Below are 22,953 nucleotides of genomic sequence, written 5' to 3' on the forward strand. Positions count from 1 at the left end.
TATCCCCTTTCTAGTTTTATGATAGAAAATTTTTGAATGATTTTATTAAAGAGCAGGAATTGAGTGGACTTTGTCTTCCAGGACTTACATACAGTGCATGAGTACAAGCAAGTTGCTATATAGTGACTAGAACTGAAGTTCACACGCTGAAAGGAGAGGAAGCATCAGGACGCTCTGTCCCTTGTTTAACAGAAGAAAGAATCTAGTAAACTCTTCGGAAGCTGTGGTCAAGGGAATAAAAGAGGTACTACTTCTTTGTGGGAACTGTAGAAAAAAATGTTCTTAAATATGGTAAACATGAAAACACTGTAGTGATTTTGTGTTTTTCACAGATTTTCTGTTGTTAGATGAAATTCACCTCCCAGACTTATTGTGCAAATTGAGGTAACCTGAGCGTGAATAGCGTCGTAGACTTGCTCAGTAAATGTTCATTGCCTCCTACTGTTAAGAGGTAAGTATTCGAGAATGTCAGGAATTGTATACATTTCAACATTTACTATATTACAATCATAAAAGCTTCTAATTTGAATTGTACACAGCAGTGTTTTTAATGGTTTCTTATATAATAGGACTTACCTAACAAAGTCTGAAGTTAGAGAGGTTCTGTGTATTCAGTCCAGGAGCAAGACTACAACTCTTTTTGGAACTAATGGCAGCCTGTTGGTGAAGTGGGTTGGAGGGGTCAGTTCTTGTGTGTGGTTTAAATCAGAATTGGCTGGAGAACTGAACAAATGCCCAAGTCCTACCCCCAGAGACTCCAGTTCATTCTATCTGGGATGAGGTGCTAGCATTGTTTACTTTAGTTTTTGTTTGATTTCTTTGGATGATTTCTAATACACAGTCGGGGTAAGGAGCATCTGTGGTGATAGCATGAGACCAGGTTTAGGGAGCTGCTATGCAAAGGCACAGCTGTGAAATGGGGCCCATGCCTGGGCTGGGCAGTGGTGGTGCACGCCTTTAATCCCAGCACTCGGGAGGCAGAGGCAGGCGGATCTCTGTGAGTTCGAGGCCAGCCGGGTCTATAAGAGCAGGCTCCAAAGCCACAGGTCCAGGACAGGCTCCAAAGCCACAGAAAAAAAAGGAAGGAAGGAGGGAGGGAGGGAGGGAGGGAGGGGGGGGGGGAGGGAGGGGGGGAGGGAGGGAGGGAGGGAGGGAGGGAGGGAGGGAGGGAGGGAGGGAGGGAGGAAGGAAGGAAGGAAGGAAGGAAGGAAGGAAGGAAGGAAGGAAGGAAGGAAGGAAGGAAGGAAGGGAGCCCATGCCTGTCTGGTTGAGAGTAGTCAAGGCAGAGGGCCGCGGTGAGGTGTGCTATTCATCACATGGGTACAGCCTAAACTCCATCCTGTCAGTTAAGGGGAAATGTCTGAAGGACGTTTAACAGTAGAAAACACACACAAGGGAGTTAATGAAGCCAAACTCTGCAAGGAAAACCATCTATAACTCCAGTCCGCGGGGATCTGTACTTTCTTCTGGCCTCCATTGATACCAGGCATGTATATGGTACACAGATATACATGCAAGCAGGCAAAATACCCATACATGTAAAATTATAAAAAAAGAAAATAATTTTCTTCAAACTTAAAAAAAGACCCCACAATAGGGGATTTTTTAAACTACATTTATATGGCATGTGAATTTGCATAAAGGAAATACCGGTATTCTTATTTTTCACAACTTTTCTCTAAATTTAAAAGTATTTCCAAATAAAGAATAAGTGGGTCATCTGGACGTGACCCTGTTTTTCCAACAGCTCAAATATTAGCACATTGTATCCTGCTGACTTTCAGAGTTCACCAGACCTGCTTCCCAACCTGTAGTATCTGTTTCTTTGCATTGGTTCCAACATTAGTATCCCCATTTCTGTTTTAGTTCCTTCTTTATATTCAGAAAAATATCAGTACAAAGATTATAAAGGCATTAGGTATATCAATCTCATAACTGAATATGAGGAGAAAATAGCCCAGTGTTTGCTCAGCATTGTCTTATGGTTGCTTACATGAGCATGATTTTATTCCCAATGATTATCAGATTCCACCCAAGATGAACTGATTGTTTTTTTGAGACAGGGTTCTCATGCATTCCAGGCTAACCTCAAATTTTCTCTGTATCTAAATATTGTGTTAAACTCATGTTCTTTTAGTCTCCATCCCAAGTGCTGGGATTGCAGGTGTACACCACCATGCTAGGTTCCTGAATAATCTTAATCTAGAAAGATACTGATTTGTACAGTGGAGGTGGAAAAGTTTAGCTGATATTCTATCAAGTCTTTGAATGTTCTGCTGAAACTGTGCAGTCATTTTTTTCCCTTCTGCTATTGAGAATAGAAGTCTTGAAAGTTGACTAGTTCACATTGCTGTATTATCTAATCTGCCAACCCATTTATATCGCATTACTCTTTCAGAAAACATCACATGGATAACTGGCAGAAGTGCTAGTTCACACTCCAAGAGCTGCAACTAGTAAAGACAAACTTAAAAAGATTGAACCATCTTTTTTTTCTTTGCAGCTGTGAAGATGTCTGACAAAAAACGTATCATTGCCAAGGCTTCCCTGATTGAGCAGCTGGTGGCTAAAAGGTATTTTGAGGATATTGGCAAACATCTGACTGAACTTGAAATGATATATGTGTCTAAGGAGCATCTCCAGGAAACAGAGTTAGTCAGAGCTGTATACAGAGTCCTCAAAAACTGCCCCTCCGTGGCTTTGAAAAGGAAGGCCAAGTGTCTACTGGCAAAATGGAGAACTTTCTATAAGAGTACACACCTCAAAACAAAGGAAAGCCTTAAATTACTCCCTTCTAATGTTAATGAAGAAAAACATGCAGCAGTTTCTCAGGAGGTGAGCCAGGATGGGGCATCAGGTTTTAGCCATGATGAGATAGCAGGTCTCTGCAGTTCTCTCTCTAGGCTGGCATCTCAAGATGCTGAAAAGCACGCTGCAGCAGTTGAGTCTGAAAGTAGTGCCACTCAAATGGAAATTAATGAAGAATATTTGGGGGATGTTGACCCTGAATCTACTAGCAAGAGCTCAAGTGTGTTACAAGATCCCCTAGTGTCTCTTAGATCTAAATGCATAGAGCTTCTTTACACAGCATTAGCTAGTTTTTCCACAAATGACATGAAAACTCATTTGTGGCAGAGATTTGCAAGAGAAATTGAAGAGCACATTTTTACCCTTTATTCAAGCAACATCAAAAAATACAAAACTTGTATTCGAAGCAAAGTTGCCAATTTGAACAACCCCAGGAATTCTCATTTACAACAAAGCCTGCTGTCTGGAATCATGTCTACAAGAGAATTTGCTGAAATGACTGTCCTGGACATGGCAAATGAGGAACTGAAGCAGTTGAGAGCTTTCTACACAGAAGCCAGTATTCAGGAACATCACCTTCCCCACACAGTGGACGGCATACAGACAGATAAAATAAAGTGCAAGCGCTGTGAGAAATACAACTGCAAGGTCACTGTAATTGCCAGAGGAACACTTTTCCTTCCAGTCTGGGTGCAGAATTCAAACCCAGATGAACAAATGACCTATGTCATTTGTAATGAATGTGGGGAACAGTGGTACCATAACAACTGGGTGTGCTTGTAATTTGTATATAATCCCTTCAGGGTCATATGTTTTACATGTATAACATAACCCTTTTGTGCTCGTTTTTTACAGAATCTTACTGTTATTTTTGTCTGGGATTTTGGTTTGTGAAAGAGCTCACTATGTAGCCAAAGCTGGCCTCGGTCTCCTGAGTGCTCTAAGTGTAAGTGTACGCTGTCACACCTGGCTGGGTATACTGTTCTACTCCAGTTCTCGGAACAAGGACCCAGAGTTGTTTGCCAAAGTTAAGGTCATTGTTGCTAAAAGTTGTTTTGGAAGAGTAGAAGACTATCACTCTGTACTTTTTGACCATTTATAGAGTGGCAGTGTAGTACCACATGGCCTAAGAACATGTTAGAGGGACAGACTCTGACCCTATACTCCTTTGAATCCTGATCTGCATCTTGGCAGAATCCCCAGGTCATCCTCTGAGATACCTTGAGAAGCACTGATATAGCTGCAGGCCTGTGGCTCTCAGGAGTGACTATACATTGGAGTTTACTAGAGAGCATTAAAAGTGTACAGGTGCCAAGGGTCAAGCCTGGAATAATTCAGTCTGAACCTATGGCATGGGACCCAGGCATCAACATTGTTCTGGTCATTTCTCAGTTTAAGTTGCAGTTAGAGTTGAGAACTACATGTAAATAGTCTCATTTGAACATTTCTATAGTTCTGAAGAAATGAATGTTATTCTGGAGATATTACAGATGAGGAAAGAGGCCCACAGAGCCTCAGTGACTTAACCAGGTTACATAACTATAGGTAGTCTGCCTCATATTTTTCAGCTTCCTTATGACGTAAGTGTAATGGCACATGTCTGTAATCCAAATGCTAGGGAGGATGAGGCAGGCAGGAGGATTTAAGTGAGTTCAGGGGCAGTTTAGATTGTAAAGTCCCTGTCTCAAAAAATATTAAAAAGGCACTGTGGTGATTCAGGTTTGTAATCTTAGTACTGCGAATGCTGAGGCAGAAACCCGTGGTTGAAGCCAGCCTGGGGTTATGTAGAGAAACACTGTCAAAACTAAAGTATTCACAGTCTGAGAATGACTTGATACTGACTTTACAAAAAGTCTACTCCTGGAAATGGGCGCTAAGCAAATAGTGTTTGGAGCCTCTAAGTTTACATGATTAGAGTTTATCCTTTTGTCTTTAATTTTCTCATTTTTACACGTCTCTCTTAACCTATGAAAAGTTGCACTGTAAGTTAGAATCTGACTTAGAGCTTGCTTATGTAGTTAAATGAGCTGTGCATTTATTTTTTCTTTGTGTGAGCTCTTCATAAAGTCTTTATGATAACTAGTTTCTTGATGTTAGGAATCTTCATGTCTTGAAAGTCATGTATGTTAAAATCCTGCTTATATGAAAATGGTACTAGTTGTCAGAGGAAGTTCACTCCCTCAACCTTTGAATTTATCAACATTTATTTACCTACTAACTGAAGAGGAAATCACTCCTCTAAGGCCTTTCTAAACAGTGTTTACTGATTTATATGCTTAAGTACAATAAGCCATTTGTATGATTATGGCTAATTTTCTTCCTTAAAAATGATAGAATGTTATTTGGGGTTTTGATTTTTTAAACATGTAAAAAATTTATGCATCCACACAAAGGCTTAGATATGCACTCCTTTTACAGTTTACGAAGTGCTTAGATATCCATTTTCTCTTTTGTTGTTTGCCAGAGATGAGTGAGTAGTTTCTGTTTCTATAAGACTGGTACCACCCTGTAGCCTAAGCTAGATTCAGACTCAGACTGGCTAGCCTTAACCTCTGGAGTGCTGTAATTTGGGGTGTAAACCACCATTTATTGATTTTATCATAATAAAGAGTTTATTTCTTAGTTCCATGTACGTTCACATGTTTTCTTCAGTTATTGTCCTCTAAATCCCCAGTATTCCTTCATTGGAATCTATAGGCTTTTCTTTAGGTATATTTTTGTTTACCTCCTTATGACAGTTTCCCAATGGATGGATAAAACTAGCAGACATTTTGTTTCATATGTTTTGAAGAAAACAACTTGAGACTGTTAAGTCTGAGTTACATTTTGTTGTATTTTCTCCATTTTGCATTCCAGGACTGTTCATCATAATGAAATGTGTTAGTCCTTTAAACAGAAACTTATAGAGTCATCAAAAACTCAAAAGTTTCACAAAGTGTGGCTTCATGTGACTTGGAATGACCTTAAAACCTAAATGTTGGTTGTGCAAGACTACACATATAGCACATGAAAACCATGCTTAATTTGTTCAAGTCAGTATTGGTATTTGGGTTTTCTATGTATCTATGTATGAGTATTATATACTGAGACTTTATAAGCTACATTTACCAAAATAAAAGCACTTGAAATGGAAAAAAAATCTCTTATTCTCCAAGTTTTTTTTTAATGTGTGCAGTCTTCCTCACTTCCCTTAAGCTTTGTCAGTTAGTTTTGCAACTAGGGAAATGGTGATTATGGTTTTATTCTTTTGGTCAGCGAGACAGTTACATTTTCTGAGTATAGATAATTCTTTTACACTCTGTCTTATCCCAGAGAGAGAAAGGGAGATGGAGGGAGGGGTTTGTTTATTTGTTTGTTTGAAACAGGGCTTCGTTGTGTAGCCTTTGCAATCCTAGAACTAGCTCTTGTAGACCAGGCTAGCCTTGAACTCACAGAGATCTGCCTGCCTCTGCCTCCCGAGTGCTGGGGTTAATGGTGTGAAAGAGGAGTTTCTTTACAGTTGCTGGTGGGGTAGGTTCTAATTTAAAATTACCCTTACAGGAACAAAGAGCGACTCTGAAAACGCCAAGATGGGAAGGTGCCTAATCGATTATAAGGGACAGCTTATGTGAATGAGAGACAGTGTGAAAGAGCCAAGAAGAGTTCATGAGTTCCGTTGTAGGTCATGATAACAATGAGGACTTTGGGGGGAGTAGGGTGGTTTGTGTTTAAAAAAAAAACCACTAAAGCTAGGTAATTTGTAGTCATGGAATCTGAGTGCCTTTTAGGAAGATGATTGTAGCTGCTTTGTTGAGTGATGAGAGAAACAAGGATGGATGCAGGAACATCAGTTAAGTGACCATTGACAATGGTTAAATAAAAGTATAGAAAGGGCTGAAGAGAGGGCTCAGCAGTTAAGACCACTGGCTGCTCTTCCAGAGGACCTGGGTTCAATTCCCAGTACCCACATGGCAGCTCATAACTCTATAACTCCAGTTCCAGGGAATCTGGCACCCTCATAAAGATGTACATGCAGACAAAACTCGAATGTGCATAAATGTTTGTAAATAAAGTATAGAATGGTTTGTCTGAATCCTGGTAGTTGATGAAACCCTTAGCAATTTTGCAAATGACTGTTTCATAAAATATGTCCAATCAAAAATTTCCTCCCTGTGGCCAATAGTCAAATAACAGTGCAAAATGTCAGCTTGTGCCCCAGTCTCCATGGTAACTACATAGGATGAAAACATCCATTTTAATACCTGAATGTGGGAAGGTTTTCTCCATGGGTTTTTCCGAATCAGTTTCCTTTGTCCATACTTTTTAATGTGAAGAACTGAGTACAATTGTGGCTCTGTCTCTTCCCTGGGTATTTCCTGTGATGAGAGCCTTCTTTCATTCCCAGATACCATTTCTAAGTGCCAGGCAGGAAGCTTGTGGCTGGCAGTACTCCACTGCCTTTGCTCAGAGAGTCTGGACCTTCCTCTTTTAGGTCAAATTGCTTTGTTTTTATAATGCCCAGTAAATGTAAAATATTTTGCCACAATTTTTTTATGTCTCTCAGAGGTAAGCACCCAGGTTGTCAGCAGCAACCTCTTATTCTCAGAAGAGTGCCACCATCAGATGGACGAACCAATGGCAACCTCATGTAATTCTATTCATACTTAAAGTAAGCTGGCCAAAGATGCTACCACACACTGCCAGAAACTTGGTGTTGGAAAGATTGCACATTTTGCCTTGCCAGGCACTAACTCTTCTGACACACAGGAGCCTCCTTGAATCCTTTTTTGTGACATCATGTGGCCATCTGCTATTTTGAAAAGTAAGTGATTTTAGAATAAAAAGTTAAAAATTAAAATAGAATACAAGGTAGCTGAGGCTGACCTCAAAGTTCATATATGAATTTTTGTGGATGCATATTCTTGCCTTCTTTAAAAATGAAAATGAGCTGGGCGGTGGTGGTGCAGACCTTTAATCCCAGCACTAGGGAGGCAGAGGCCAGTGGATTCCTGAGTTCGAAACTGGTCTACAGAGCAAGTTCAGGATAGGCAGGGCTACACAGAGACACCCTGTCTTGAAAAATAAAATGAAACCTGAATATGAGAGTCAGTTCAAGGTACTCATCATTGTCGTCATCATCTCTATTACTATTTGGGACAGTTTCTCATGCAGACCAGGCTGGGTTTGAACGCACTATGCAACCATAACCAAAGATGACCTTGAGCTTCTGATCCTCCTGTTCCCACCTTCCCAGTGCTAGGATTATAGACATATACCATCATGCCTGGTTTTATGGGGTACTGAAGACGGAACCCAGGGCTTTGTGCATTCTAGGCAAATGCTCTACTGACTGAACCACATCCCTAGCCCTGTTAATCCTTTTCAAATAATGACACAGTTCTGAAAATCTAAAACAGGCACGGAAGAGTTACCAAAGTAAGAAGCAAATTGAAATATTATTCATTTAGAAACCATGTTTTATCTTCTGAAATGATGTAAACATAGATGCAGCTGCTTATAAAAGATGCCAAATGGCATCATAATTCACCAAATTTGCCTTTGTGGATTGAAACAAAAATTTAAGAAATTTCCAAGAGTACCCATGAGGCCCCGAGTCATCTGACTGGACTCCACCTACTGTGCCTATCCTTAAATCGATGGTTCTCAAGTTTCCCAATCCTGTGACACTTTAATACAGTTTCTCATGCTATGCTGACCCCTAACCATAAAATTATCTTTGTTGCTACTTCATAATTGTAATTTTGCACTGCTACGAACCATAATGTAAATATCTGTTTCCAGTGGTCTTGGGCAACCCCTGTGAAAGGGCCACTCGACCCCCCAAAGGGGTCAAGACCCACAGGTTGAGAACCATTGCCTTAAATGCTGGAGAACCCAAAATTACAAAAGTGGTTTCAATTTCCTTCCTTGGCCACAATATGACCATAGTATGGCACTTATCCAATCTGCATTAGCCATAACTCATATCGGACAGGCACAGCTCAGTGGAAGAAAGCTGGAGTCTGTATCCACTCATGTCTAACAGCAAAGGATCCCACAATTTAAGTGGGCTGTGTCTTGCTATTCATGAGGCCACTGGGTAGGCTTGTCTTAGTTTTAGCATCTTTTCAGACAGAAATGTCTCTTTCTGCAGTATTGTTTCCATTCAGTAGATGGACTTTTTGCTCACAGCAGACTCCTCATAAAGGGTTGAGCAGGAAGTTTCTGTATATCTTGAGGGAACATATTTTAACATGAGATAGAAGTGACACACGACATTTCAGAAGTAATAAAAATGTGTGATGGCCTGGTGTGCACAGGCTTTTAATCGCAGCACTCAGGAGGCAAAGGCTAGGTGGATTTCTGTGCTTTCCAGGCCAGCCTGGTCTAGGTAGTGGGTTCCAGGATAGGGAGGGCTACATAGAGAGACCCTGTCTCAAAAAAACAAAAACAAAAACAAAACAAGGCTGGAGAGATGGCTCAGAGGTTAAGAGCACTAGCTGTTCTTCCAGAAGTCCTGAGTTCAATTCCCAGCAACCACATGGTGGCTCACAACCATCCATAATGAGATCTGATGCCTTCTTGTAGCATGCAGGCAGGCATGCAGACAAACTGTATACATAATAAATAAATCTTTACCAAAAAAGAAAAACCTAGTATTAAAGCCCTAAAATTGTATTAGTATTAAAGGTCAATGGGTACTGAATTGTAATCAAGAGAAAGAAGTCTGGTTTTCCATTTCCTCATGAGTGACTACAGATAGCAACTGTGCACTACCTTAAAAAGCCCCAGGAAGGCTGAGAATGTCACTCTGTAGGTAGTATTCTTACCTAGCATACACGAGGCTCTGTGTCCAATCCTCAGCAACACATTAACATGGCGTGGTGCCACCCACCTGTAATCCAAGCCTTTCAAAGGTGGAAGCAAGAGGATAAGAAGTTCAAGGTCATCCTCAGCCACTTAGCAAGTCAAGCCATGAGTCCTTTCTCAAAAAAAAAAAGTTATGGCTGGAGATGTAGCTGAGTGGTAGAGCTACTAGCATACATGAGGTCCTACATTCGTTTCATCTGCAACATCAGCAAATAAATAGACAAATTCAGAACCCATTGATTTGTTGCTTTGGCAGTATGTTAGCGCCAATGAGATGGTTCAGCAGGTAAAAGTGCTTGCTGCAAAGCAAGCTGACAACATGGGTTCTATCCCTGGAGCCCATAAAGAAGAGAGAAAGAAGTGATCCAGCAAGCTGTCCTCTGACCTGCACGCACTGCTGTGGAGCTCATGCACGTACACAACAAATACATTAGTAAACTTTTTAAATATTTAAGTTACAAAAAGGATTTTGAATGCTTTTATTCAAAAACGTAATGTTTAATAAAATACATAATTTTAACCTGATTTCATCACTTAATACACATATGGAAACATCACATGGTACGCCATTGAGTTATACAATTTTGTGGTTTGGGGTATTTGTGAATTGCATGCTCATGGGTTCAATCGCCAGTACCAAAAATGAATGCATTTAATTAGCTCAAAACCTGAAAAAACAAACTAGATTGTGGTGATGAACACGCACCTCTATGAATAGGGCCGGTCATTATTGACTTGCATGCTTTCGATGAATGAACTGTGTTTCAATAAAGCTGGTAACAAAACACCTGATTGGCTGAGAGGAAAGTGGAACTTCTGTCGGATATTTCTGAGACTTTAGAGTCCCAATTATCCATACATGCCAGAGGAGAAATAACAACAGTCTTCCTCAAAGGGGGCTTTGAAGGGTCACTACAGCCAGACCCCTGCCAGGTAAACAAGTTTCCCAGCACCCCTGAAGCTGCCAGGACAGTTCCCTGGGCGCTGGCATTTAGTTTCTGCATGGAAGACCCTCTTGCATGCACCCAGATTCACAGGCCTAGTGGCGGATCCACCCCCGCCCCAGACACTTTTGAGAAAAGATCTCTCTATTATGTAGCTCTGGCTGTCTTAGAACTCACTCTGTAGACCAGGCTGGCCTCAAACTCACAGAGATCCAGCTGCCTCTGTCTCCTGAGTGCCCGGATAAAAGGAGTGCACTACCATACCAGGCCTCTGTACACCAGGAGTGCACCCATACCTCTCCTTTTCAAGCTGTAGATTAAGCTCATCAATGATAAGCCCCTGGAAAAGTAGAAAATCCTTTAGAACCAACCCAGTCCATTGACTTTCTATGTTCCTGGTTAGATCTATGTTCACCGAAGAACCTTGTCACCTAACAGTGCAGATGCAGGCCGCCACAGTGAAGCTCTCACACTGTGGACCCTGGGGTCACGGGAAAGAAGTACAGAGAGGCCCAGGCTCCATCCCAGACCTACTGAGTGCTCAGTCGTGCCTGTATGGATTCACTCGGTGAGAGGCTGCCTGTCCGCAGCAACAGACAAGGAATGTGGCCACCCCTTTGGATGGAGGTTCTTAGCTGACAATATTCTTTCCACGTGTCTAAGTCACCACAGCTTCCACCCTCCATGACATCAAGGGACAATTCTTAGCCTTGAAACCGATCATTAGCATTTGATAGTTTTCATGTATGTACATATGTATTTTCAAATGTCTCCATGTATGTATGAATGGTGTGTGTGTGTGTGTGTGTGTGTGTGTGTGTGTGTGTGTGTGTGTTAGGGATCTCTTATTCAGCAAAGAGGTTGACCTGAAACTTACTGTGTAGCTTCAAATTCATGTAACTCCTCCCAAACTCAGCCTCTTGAGTGCTGAAATGAGGTACAGGCCCTGGACCAACACCCACAGTTTTTACTTCCTTTTGTTGAACAGTTTTCCTCATGGCTGGAGCAAGTTGCTCTTCTGTTTTTCCCTTCCATGAGTCACTCTAGCTCAGCCAGTTGTTTGCTTTCCTGACCTTTCAGCAGTGGAATGCCCCACATTTTGAGCCTGCAATCTCATCTATGTCTAACCATCCTTTGGTGATCTTATCTAATTCCCTGGCTTCTAGAACTCCTAGAATTTACCACTCTTTCCCAGGCCTGCATCTCCCCACTTAATCCCAGACCCATAAATCCAAAGGCCGACTTGAGAACTCTCCACTTGTTGAACCCTGGAGTACAATTACTGAGGATGAGTCACCCCAAGAATACAGTCTCACACCTCAGTTGATGTAATAGCAAGAGGATTTTAATTCTGCTGTGGTAGGGTCACTTAACATTCAATAGCATTCAATGCCAAGGATGCCAAATGCCTGATACAAGCCATTTTTAAAGCAAAAATCCATAGAAACAAGGGGGGAGGGGAACTCAGGGGTTGTTTTCCAACTAGTAGGATTGGCTTATTCAGGGGGTCTTCTAATAACAAGTGGTCTGAGCCAGGGCTGGAGAGCGGTTGCCAGATGGGGGTCATTCTGACCCCTTTCCAGGGACAGAGTCAAAACATCTGTGGACATCTGTGGGTTATCTTGTCCCAATTCTAGGAACGGAGCTCTATTTGGAGAACATCCACAAGGACATAGGGAGATAGAAAGTTCCCAACATTTCAGTATGTGCATGTATAGTTGTTAGATTCCTGGGGGGGGGGCACTAAGGCATTAAGACTGAGGGCTCAGTAATGGCCTCAGAATTGTCTTAAAGTTTTACACACTGATATGTACTAAGCATCTTAACATGTTTAAAATCCAGCTTCCAGTCTTCTAACTCCTGCTTCTCCTTGGCTGCCTCGTATTACTTGAACTGAAAACTCCAATAAGGAGCTCACATTGGCTCCTTGCTTTCTTTCACAATACTTTGCTAATCAATAAGAAAATTCCATTTTATTGATTATACTTCAAATATATATCGAGAAGCCCAAATTTATTTTTTTTTTCACCACTACACAAACGAGGAAAGCCCAAGTTTAATATGGAGCTGAGTATGGAGCTGGAGAGATGGCTCAGCAATCTCTTGCTGAAGCAAGGCATAGTGGTGCATGCCTTTAATCTCAGGAGGCAGAGGCAGGAGGATCTCTGTGCGTTTGATCCAACTAGGTCTACAGAGTGAGTTCCAGGACAGCCAGGACTACATAGTGAGACTCCGTCTCTCAAATAAGGAAAATAGTTGCTGTTCTTCTAGAAGACCCAAGTATGGTTTTTAGAGCCTACAACCATCTATAGCACCTTGTTAACTAAATCACCACCACCACTCCCATATACCTTGCTATGGACTGGAACCAGTCAGACTGGCCTCCTTGCTGCTCTTTGACTGTGCCAGGCATACACCTACCACAGGACCTTTGCACTAGCTGTTGCTTTGGCTTGGAATGCTCTTATTCCAGAATTCTAATGAGTTGCCTTACCTCTCACAAGTCCTAGCTCAATGAATGTTGCCACCTTTTGCTTTCCCTGGCCATTTCCTGTATTAACTACTACATTTTCTAATTTATTTCAAAGAGCTTATTCACCATCTAAATGTAATGCTTTCATCACTAATACTGATGATTCCCTGTCTCTTTCACTACATTGTAAACTCTGTGGCTCAGAGATTTGCCTCTCTGGTTCCCAGTTCATTCCTATCTCCTCTACTAGTTTCTAATATACAGAAAACACTCAAGAAATGAGTGTTGCCAGGCCGTGGTGGCAGGCAAAACAATTCAAAAGAATGGAGACTTAGAAAACGGTGGACATTTTGCTATTCTTCTTCATGTAGAAACTTTGAGTAAACACACATGTTATAGTCTTCGGTCACATATTTCCAAACCAATATAAATTAATTTGCAATTGTTTTATAATCTTACCCTTTCTAATACAGTTACTGTCTAAGTGCTCAAGAGCATTGTCACAGAAATAAATGAAGAACAGCAGAAGTGAAAATTCCCGAGCCAGAAATGGTTGTGTATGCCAATGATACCATCTCTTAGGCAGTGGAGGTTCAAAAGTTCATGGCCAGCCTCGTGTACATAGCAAGTTCAAGGCCTGCCTGGGATAGTGAGCCCCTGGCTCGTGGTGCCTGCCTTTAATCCCAGCACTGGAGGGGCAGAGAAAGGTGGATCTCTGTGAGTTCAAGCACAGCCTAGTCTACAGAGCGAGTTCCAGGATAGCCAGGGCTACACAGAGAAACATTGTCTGGAAACAAAACAAAAAAACCCAAACCAAACAAACAAAACCAAATCAAAATAAGCCATTTGTTCATTATTTTCCTCACCAGAAACCCCTGCAAATTACTTAATGAGGAATGCTGTTGGAAGAAGTTATCAGACTGAAAATGTTTGGTGATTTCTCTTTTCTTTTCTTTTTGTGGGAGGATCCTGTAACTTAGCTGTTAGTATTCATGAGAGACTTTACTTGGCTATAAGTCAACAAATTTAGAAGCAATTCTTTGAAAATATTTCTTCCTAAATCTCTCATACACACATGCACACACAATTTCCTTTTTCTTTTTAGTTTTCTGAGACAGGTCTGGTGTCGCTCAGGTTAGCCATTAATATCCACTACATAGCTAAGCATGACCTTGATTCTGCTGCTGCCACCTCCCAAGCACTTGGAGGACGGGTCTGTGATGCCGTGGCTGCTTTGGATGGTGCGAAGGATGGGACCAGGGTCCTTGGACATGCCATGTGCCTTGTAAGCATTCTCACCTGAGCTACATCCCCAGCCCCCGAAACACTACTTTTCAAGTTATGGGTTTTTTTTTTTTAATGTTCATGTGAAGTTTTTTAAATCTAATTCAATGGGTTAAAACAACTGTACACAAAATTGTTGTCAATTACCAGAAAGGATTGTAGAATCTTTTAATTTCCCAAGAAGTCTGGTAGCGGGTAATAGTCATTCGAGTTCCCTGCCCTCCCCCAACTAGTTCCGGACATCTATAAATCTTTTTTGTATGGTTGTCTGTTTATCTGTTTGTTTGTTTGTTTGTTTGTTTGTTTGGTTGGTTGGTTGGCTGGTCAGTTTTTCAAGACAGGGTTTCTCTGTGTATTCCTGGCTGTCCTGAAACTCACTATGTAGACCGGGTTGGCCTCAAACTCACAGAAATCCGCCTGTCCCTGCCTTCTGAGTACTGGGATTAAAGGTGTGTGCTGCTGCCACCTGGTTAACTATAAATCTTGACTATTTATATTGGTTCTAATTTGCCTAACCTAAGCATTTCACAAAAAAATGGAGTCATAGCCGGGTAGTGATGACACACACCTTTAATCCCAACACTAGGGAGGCAGAGGCAGGTGAATCTCACTGAGTTTCTACAAAGTGAGTTCCAGGACAGCCAGGGCTATACAGAGAAACCCTGTCTTTGGAAAAAAAAAAAAAAAAGAGGCAAGCAGGGGGTGGGCAGACATCTTGGGATCCAAGAGTGGCCAGGCTGGTCTTTTGGGGGCTGTTGACTCCAGGTCTGTTCTCAGAGCAATGGGTCACAGAGACTGAGCCGCCACCATTATTGGAGGTTTATTCATCTATAATCACGGGGGGTGGGGTGTTGCTCATCTCCCGGGTCTACAGGGATGACATAGGGAGGAATGCAGCGGATGCCTTTTGGGTCAATGTGATCCATGCATGGCAGCAGGTGCGCAGCCCTGTCACAAACATCCCTCGCACCAACTTCTTCCATGTTAAGCAGTCTGCAGCAGTCACCAAGCAGAATGTCAATGTGGTCTTCGAATTCCTCTATAAGATGTGCGATGGAATGGCTGCCTACTTTGGCAAGATCGGTGAGGAAAACATCAAGAACAACTTTGTGCTCATACACGAGCTGCTGGATGAGATGCTGGACTTTGGCTACCCACAGAACTCAGAGACAGGTGCACTGAACACCTTCATCACTCAGCAGGGCATCAAGAGTCGGCATCAGACAAAAGAAGAATCCCGGATCACCAGCCAAGTGACTGGGCAGACTGGCTGGCGGCGGGAAGACATCAAGAATGGCCGAAATGAAGTCTTCCTAGATGTTCTGCAGAGCGTAAACCTGCTTATGTCCCCACAGGGGCAGGTGCTAGGTGTCCCCGTGTCAGGCCGGGTGGTGATGAAGAGTTACCTGAGTGGCGTGTCTGGGTGCAAGTTTGCAATGACTGACAAGATTGTCTTTGAAAAGCAGGGCAAAGGCACAGCTGATGAAACAGGCAAGAGCGGTAAACAATCAATCGCCACTGATGACTGCACCTTCCGCCAGTGTGTGCGACTCAGCAGGTTTGACTCTGAATGGAGAACAGCTTCATCCCACCTGAGGGAGAGTTTGAACTCAGGAGATACCGTACATGTTACAAGGACATCATCCTTCCTTTCTGGGTGATCCCATGGGTGCGGGAAGTGGGACGCACCCAACTGAAGGTCCAGGTAGTCATCAAGTCCAACTTCATGCCCTCACTTCTGGCCCAGAAGATTGAGGTGAGGATCCCAACCCCACTGAACACAAGCAGGGTGCAGGTGATCTGCATGAAGGGAAAGGCCAAGTACAAGGCCAGCGAGAACGCCATTGTGTGGAAGATCAAGCGCAGGGCAGGCATGAAGGAATCACAGATCAGCGCGGAGATTGAGCTTCTGCCCACCAATGATAAGAAGAAATGGGCTCGACCCGCCCCCCCATCGCCATGAACTTTGAGGTGCCATTCACGCCTTCTGGCCTCAAGGTGCGCTACTTGAAGATATTCGAACCGAAGCAGAACTACAGTGACCACGATGTCATCAAATAGGTGTGATGCATTGGCCCAAGTGGCAGGTGCCTAGCTGCCTAGTGGCAGGTGGCCCACCTCCCCACCCACCCTTTCCACAGGTCCAAGTATCCCCAGTGACCACTCGTCAGTGTCCTTTCTCCCTCTTGCTTTGCTGCCTTTCCTTTACAGCAGCCCCTGAGTATAGGTCTGAACTCCACAGTGGGACTGCTGACAGTCTCTGGCTTCCTGTGCAGGAGGTTTCTCAGGCTTCTCTAACATCTGGCTGTCCTGGCTTAGTGCCAGGCCCTGAATTTTGTGACCAAAGCCAAGTGGCTCCCTCTCCTTTCTACCCTGTGGCCACACCTCTGCAGTGGGAAGGTTGACTACCTCTTCCCTCAGAACTCCCCCAAAGACCAGTAACAGATCCCCAGCCCTTAGTCCCTACTCTGCTTTGGGATAGGATAGTATGCTTTGTTTTGTATACGTGTGAGTTGGTACAGTTCTAAACCCAATAAACTGCAGAGTGAAAAAAAAATAAAAAAAAAAAGTGGAGTCATAAGATACATGACCACCTTTTATATCTGATTTTCACAGGACTGGTGTGTGTGTGTGTGTGTGTGTGTGTGTGTGTGTGTTTAACTCAAAATGTAAACCATATTTTACTAATCAAAGGAACTTATACTGACCCTTAGTTCAAGTACCTTAGGAGAATTTACATAGGTACTTTTAACATGTGCATGTTACAATTATGCCCCTTCAAATTTTTGTGTCAAAAATTACTTTGGGCGGGGGCAGGATGGTGAGCACCTTTAGTTCCAGCCTGGTCTACATAGTGAGCTCCAAGTTAGCCAGGGCTGTATAATGAGGCCCTGTCTAAAAATAAAAATAAAAAAAACAAGAAATAAACCTTTACAGTTTTTTTGACATGCAAAAGTTGGTATTTTAAAAGTAATATATTCTTATCTCTAAGATAAAAGTCATAAGATCTTTCTATCCTTGGAGAAAAAGGAAATAGCGATATTTTCTCTAGTTTTATATATTTTTGGCAATGAAGTGCTCACTAAAACCATCATATTTAGTAAAGACTAAAATTAGGAATTCTTAGTAAGTTGGATCAGTCTTTCCCCCCTAAACATATTTCCTCCCCTTCCCAAATACAGACACCATATGGTATAACATTTGTGTATTTAATATGTGGTAAAAACTTACTTCTAATATATGTTTTTCACACAATTTCATAACACTGGGGGATTTCACACTTAGTCCGTTCTCTGTGCTTCATTTTTATCGCCTGACCTCTAGCTTTCACACCAACCCACCCCCCACAGACATATTATGAATTGTTATATTCTAGTTGAGAACTTCTCTGCTAGAGGAATAGCCTCCAGTCCAGTGCCAGGCAGTGGAATTTCCTACAGTGATAGACATCGTTTATAGCTTCACTTAGAAGTGAGCAGTTACTAGCTAATAGAGAGTGATACACTCAAGGAAATGAATTCTGAAAGGTCAGTCTTTCTACATAGCCCTGGCTGACCTGGAATCCACTATGTAGACCAGGCTGGCCTCAAACTCACAGAGATCTGCCTGTCCCTGCCTCCCAAGTGCTGGGATTAAAGGCGTGCATCACTACACTTTACTATTCAGTTTTTAATTGATTTATATTTAAGTGCATTTTATTTTAAAGACAAGGCCTCTGCAGGTAAAGGTTCTTGCTGTCAAGCCTGGCAACCCAAATTCAATCCCTGGAACCCTGATGGTGGAAGGAGAGAACTGACTCTCCAAAACTGTCCTCTGACCTACACACACACACACACACACACACACACACAGACACGTCATGTGTTTATTTATGTGTGTGTGTTTAAACACAATATATAGCCTAGTCTGGCCTTATACTCACTATGTAGCTGATGGCTTTGAACTGATCCTCCTGTTGCTGCTGGGATTATAGACATACACCACCAAAGATGATCTTATATTTAAATTTAGATAATTACTCATATCCTTAATGGTTAATGATTTGGACAACCAAGGTCCAGTCCACAGAGGCACCAAACCGTTTTTAGTATTGGATTTAGGTCTTAAGGTTTTATAATCTTGTGTTTTCTGCATTTGTTAGTTGTACATGTGGAATTGAGTTTTGCTAATATTTTATACCAAGCCATCTTGTTGAACTATTTATTTTATTTTTTAAGATTTATTTGTGTATGGGTGTTTTGCCTGCATGTATTCCTGTGTATCACATGTGTGCCTGGTACCCTTAGGGGCCAGAATAGGACAACAGAGTTAAGGATGGTTTGCAACCACTATGTAGGTGCTGCGAATTGAACCCAGGTCCTCTGGAACAGCAGCTAGTGCTCTTAACTGCCAAGCCATCTCTCAGCCTCTTTAATGCTTGTCTTAATTAGGGTTTCTATTGCTGTGAAGAGACACCATGGCAACTCTTGTCAAGGAAAACATTTAATTAATCAGGGTGACTCACAGTTCAGGGGTTCAGTCCATTATCGTCATGGTGGGACATGGCAGCATGCAGGCAGACATGGTGCTGGAGAAGGAGCTGAGTGTTAGTACATCTTGACTTGCAGGTAACAGGAAGTGGTTTCTGATGCTGGGTGGTATCTTGAGCATATAGGAGGCCTCAAAGCCCGCCTTCACAGTGACACACTTCCTCCATCAAGACCACACCTACTCCAACAAGGCCACACCTCCTACTAGAGCCACTCTCTTGGGGTGGGGGGGTCCATTTTCTTTCAGAAATCTCCCATAGACTCGTTTGACTCATAGCCATATCACCTGTATAAATAAATGTACCCCTTTGCAATTCTCATCCTTCCTTTTTACTTCTGTGCACTAGCACCCCCAGGAAGTGTTGAGAAATGTGAGGCCAGCAGACAGTTCTATCTGTTTTTTTTTTTTTATTCTTTAAAAGGCCTGCTTATAGATTCTAATCAAAGATAATGTTTGAAGAGGTTTCAAGTAGATATTCTTTATGAGGTTCAAGGATTCCCTATTAGTCGTGGTTTGCTGAGGGTTTACTTATCATGAGTGGTTGTTGAATTTTATTGGATGCATATTTTTAACTACACAGTATGTGGCGGGGGTGGGGGGATGCTGGGGATTGAACTCAGAGCCTCAAACATACAGGTTCTTACTTTACTCTGAGCTATACCCAAGACCCCTATTCTTTTTTATTGATTTTTATTTTTTATTCATCTATTTATTTTGCATCCTGGCCACAGTCTCTCCTCCACATCCCCTCCCAGTCTAGTCTCTCCCCTCCCCTCTCCCACCCTCCAGTTCCCTCTTCTTCTGTCTCTATCCAGGAAAGGGCAAGGCTGCCATGACTATCAATAAAACATGGGACATCAAGTTGCCGTAAGACTAAGCACCTCCCCATGTATTAAGGCTGGACCAAGTGACACAATATGAGGAGTAGGGTCCCAAAATCCAGTAAAAGAGTCAGAAACAGCCACTCTTCCCGCTGTTAGGAGTCCCACAAGAGGACCAAGCTACACAACTGTCACATAAATGCAGAGGGCCTAGGTCAGTCCCGTGCAGGCTCCCTGGTTGTCGGTTCAGTCTCTGCAAGCCCCCATGAGCTCAAGTTAATTGATCATGTGAACCTTCCTGTGGTGTCCTTGACCTCTCTGACTCCTACAGACCTCTTGTCTCCTCCTCCTCTGCAGGATTCCTGAACTCCACCTAATGCTTGCCTATTGGCCAGACCCCTATTTTTAATATCTATTGAGTTGTCAGTACATCTCCCCACTTTAAACTGCTGAGATACATCCATATTTATCCTAATGTAGGAAATCCTTTTGCTTTGTTTTCTTTTGATCATTAGCCACTTTTCTCTTCCTCTGTACATATCTGATAATCTTTATTGAGTGATGGACACTGAATATAAGACAGGGATACTCCAGATTGCATTTTGCACTAGTGAAGGTTCCTTCTTTGCTGTTAGACAAGTAGGGTGAATGATTTACCGCTTTTATCTAACCAGGGATTTTATTTCTGCTGAGCCTGGATGCAATTTGAACCAAGATATTTATGAAGTTGGAGTATTTATGCTCCAGTGTGGATGGAGGGAAGTTGAGGGTAGGAGGATGGGGGGATAAGAAGTTGGCACTATTAAGATGGGAGTGGTGGCGCATACCTATAATCCCTATAGTTGGGGGTCTGAAGTGGGAGGATTGCTTTGAGTTCACCTTAGATTACAGTATCTGCCTGCACTGCAGAGTGACTTTGAGGGCAGCTAGAACATCTTAGTGAGGCCCTGCCTCAAACTAAAAACCAAAAAGAGGGCTGGGTGTGTAGTTCAGTGGTAGAGTGCTTACCTAATGTGTGCAAGACCCCGAGTTCAAACCATAGAAAAAGTTCTAAAACCATTAAAAGTGTCTACGTGGAGTTAGAGAGATGGCTCAGCAGTTAAGAGCACAGGCTGCTCTTCCAGAGGACCTTGGTCTGAACCCTAGCACCCTCATGGTGGCTGAAAACCATCCTGAACTCCAGTTCCAGGGGATCTGACATCCTCTTCTGGCCTCTATAGGCATCGTACACATGTGATACACAATCATACAAGCAGACAAAACACTCAAACACATAAAATAGAAATTAATAAATTTGTTTAAAAATAGTTCTTATCGCTCAAGAGAATATTATAACACAGAGTTCAATTCTTGAGTAAAAATTACCCAAAATCTTTCTGCCAAACTAATTCAACTAAATTTTTTTTGTGGGTATCGTCTGCTCTTTTGCTTATAAATACTCAAATGCAATTACACCCAATATCCTTCTTTTGTAACTGTAACCACAACATTTAGGTAGCAATCTCCCTTCTAAGATTAAGTTCAGTTTATGACTAATACTCATTAGTAAATCAGCAATGGGATAAAAGTCTTCGTTTCATCTATGAATTTTAATGCTGTTCCATTCTGCCAGTTGGGGAGAGGGCAGCGGTCGGTATCGAACAGAGAGGACTTTAACCTTGCTGGGCAATCTAAGTTGTCATCAGTCAAGAGGCTTCAGTGATAGTTTGCGGACTTTCTCATTTAGGGTTGCTATGACTCAGGTTCTTGGGAAACTGCTTTATACTATATACTTGACTTGTAGCTCTCTTCCCAGAGCCCTTCCTATTGTTGCTTGCTTATTCTCAGGGCTCCAAAAGGAGTCACCCCTCATGCATGCCTTGTCTAGTGGCATTGCCTTGCATGACCACCTATTGCATCTTATTTATTTCCTCCAAGGCCCTCAGTCTTATCTGTAGCTACACATTTGCTGAGCTGCTCGCTGTGTCTCCTCCACTCCTCTTTAAGCGTTCCTAGGAAAAGGACTGCATTTAGTTTATTCACCAAACTAAAGCCAGCTGAACTGTATAGACTTTGAGTCCTCTCGAAGGAAAGATGGTGCTGGGCGCATGGCCCACCCCCAATTTCTTCTGTGTCCCTTTATTGCTCTATCCTCAGATAAGCACTTAGCATAATGGCGGCTTTGTTGAACAAGTAAGTATTAATGAGGATTGACTGTTCACTTCCTGCGAATCTAAAACTCACTTCAAGGGAAGTGAGCATGTCTATGCTGCAGGCCCTGGAAGGCTTTGGAACGGTGGGGTGCTTACTCAAACCTGTGGGAGGTGCAAGCTGTGTTGGCCCCTCACGCCAGGTTTTCTGGTTTGGGACAACGGATAAGCTGACAGAGCACGCATATGAGTGACTTTTAACTCCCTAGTTGTCAACCACCATCAACCATTCTATGGAATTTGGGGGATCCGCATATAAGGAAATGTTCAATAATGGTTGAGGGTCAGAACTTTCATTTAATCCTATTAGCTCCACACTGGAAATTCTAAACTTTGCTCATTGATGAAACGCAGACTAAAAATAATACAAGGAATTGCAACAGACAACAGACATCTGAAGCAAAAGGAATTGGGACCTGTATTGAAAGCCAGGTACATGGAAGTCAAGGAGTGAGTTTCCATAAGAAGGTGGACCATGCTTGATAGAAAGTGCCACCCAGTGTGCTGGCCGTGTATTTTTTACATGTGATTATGCATTTACTAACTTGAGAGCTCCCAAGCTCTTCAAATTCAGCCAGCCCGGCTTCCATCTTTCTTCCAAGAGCCAATGCGGGGAAACTCCTGTCAAGGGCCTGCCAGTGAGGTAATGAAAATCCTGACCTCACAAGAAGTCCTTGTGACAGCACTGCCACCCCTTCAGTACTTGGAGACGTCACAGAGGACCCCCAGTCTGGGCCCCGTGGCTTCCGGAGGCCTTAGGGGACCAGGTCAGCCACTCTAGCTGTTTGGTCCTGGTGGCAGCAGAGGCTGCGCCGCCAGGTGCTGCGCAGCGAAGGGGAGCCGTTCCCTCAGGGTGTGGTTCTTGCTCACGCAAGGCAAACTTTGGGAAGGAAACGGGGCTAGCGAACTGTGCCAGCAGGCCGCTTAAGTTTTCTTTCAAGAAGGTACCTCTTTCTGCCAAGCCTCTTGAAGCTTGGCGGTCTTCCCACCAGGCCGGTTGGGGGACCCTGTAGAGGCTCATGCCCGGAGATATGATGTGAGGTGATGTCAGGAGA

General features: G+C 42.7%; 1 protein-coding gene and 1 pseudogene across 2 annotated transcripts; both read left to right on the plus strand.

Moving 5' to 3' along the window:
• Positions 1–370: 370 nt before the first annotated feature.
• Positions 371–4,293, plus strand: Tceanc (transcription elongation factor A N-terminal and central domain containing). Of its 2 annotated transcripts, XM_057760029.1 has the most exons (3): positions 371–451; positions 2,504–2,573; positions 3,183–4,293. In XM_057760029.1, the coding sequence occupies exons 2-3, from the start codon at positions 2,512–2,514 to the stop codon at positions 3,589–3,591; spliced, it is 471 nt and encodes a 156-aa protein (XP_057616012.1). In that variant the 5' UTR covers positions 371–451; positions 2,504–2,511; the 3' UTR covers positions 3,592–4,293. The 2 variants fall into 2 exon arrangements, with proteins under 2 accessions (XP_057616012.1, XP_057616011.1); XM_057760028.1 differs by having other exon boundaries at positions 2,504–4,293.
• A 6,715-nt stretch (positions 4,294–11,008) lies between these two features.
• Positions 11,009–16,419, plus strand: LOC130868640 (AP-2 complex subunit mu-like; annotated as a pseudogene).
• Positions 16,420–22,953: the final 6,534 nt, after the last annotated feature.

The sequence above is a fragment of the Chionomys nivalis genome, chromosome X (assembly GCF_950005125.1).
Source record: "Chionomys nivalis chromosome X, mChiNiv1.1, whole genome shotgun sequence".
Taxonomy (NCBI): Eukaryota; Metazoa; Chordata; class Mammalia; order Rodentia; family Cricetidae; genus Chionomys; species Chionomys nivalis.

Excerpts from the sequence above, each read along its gene's own strand:
- Tceanc (XM_057760028.1), top strand. The coding sequence starts at position 2,512 with ATGTCTGACAAAAAACGTATCATTGCCAAGGCTTCCCTGATTGAGCAG.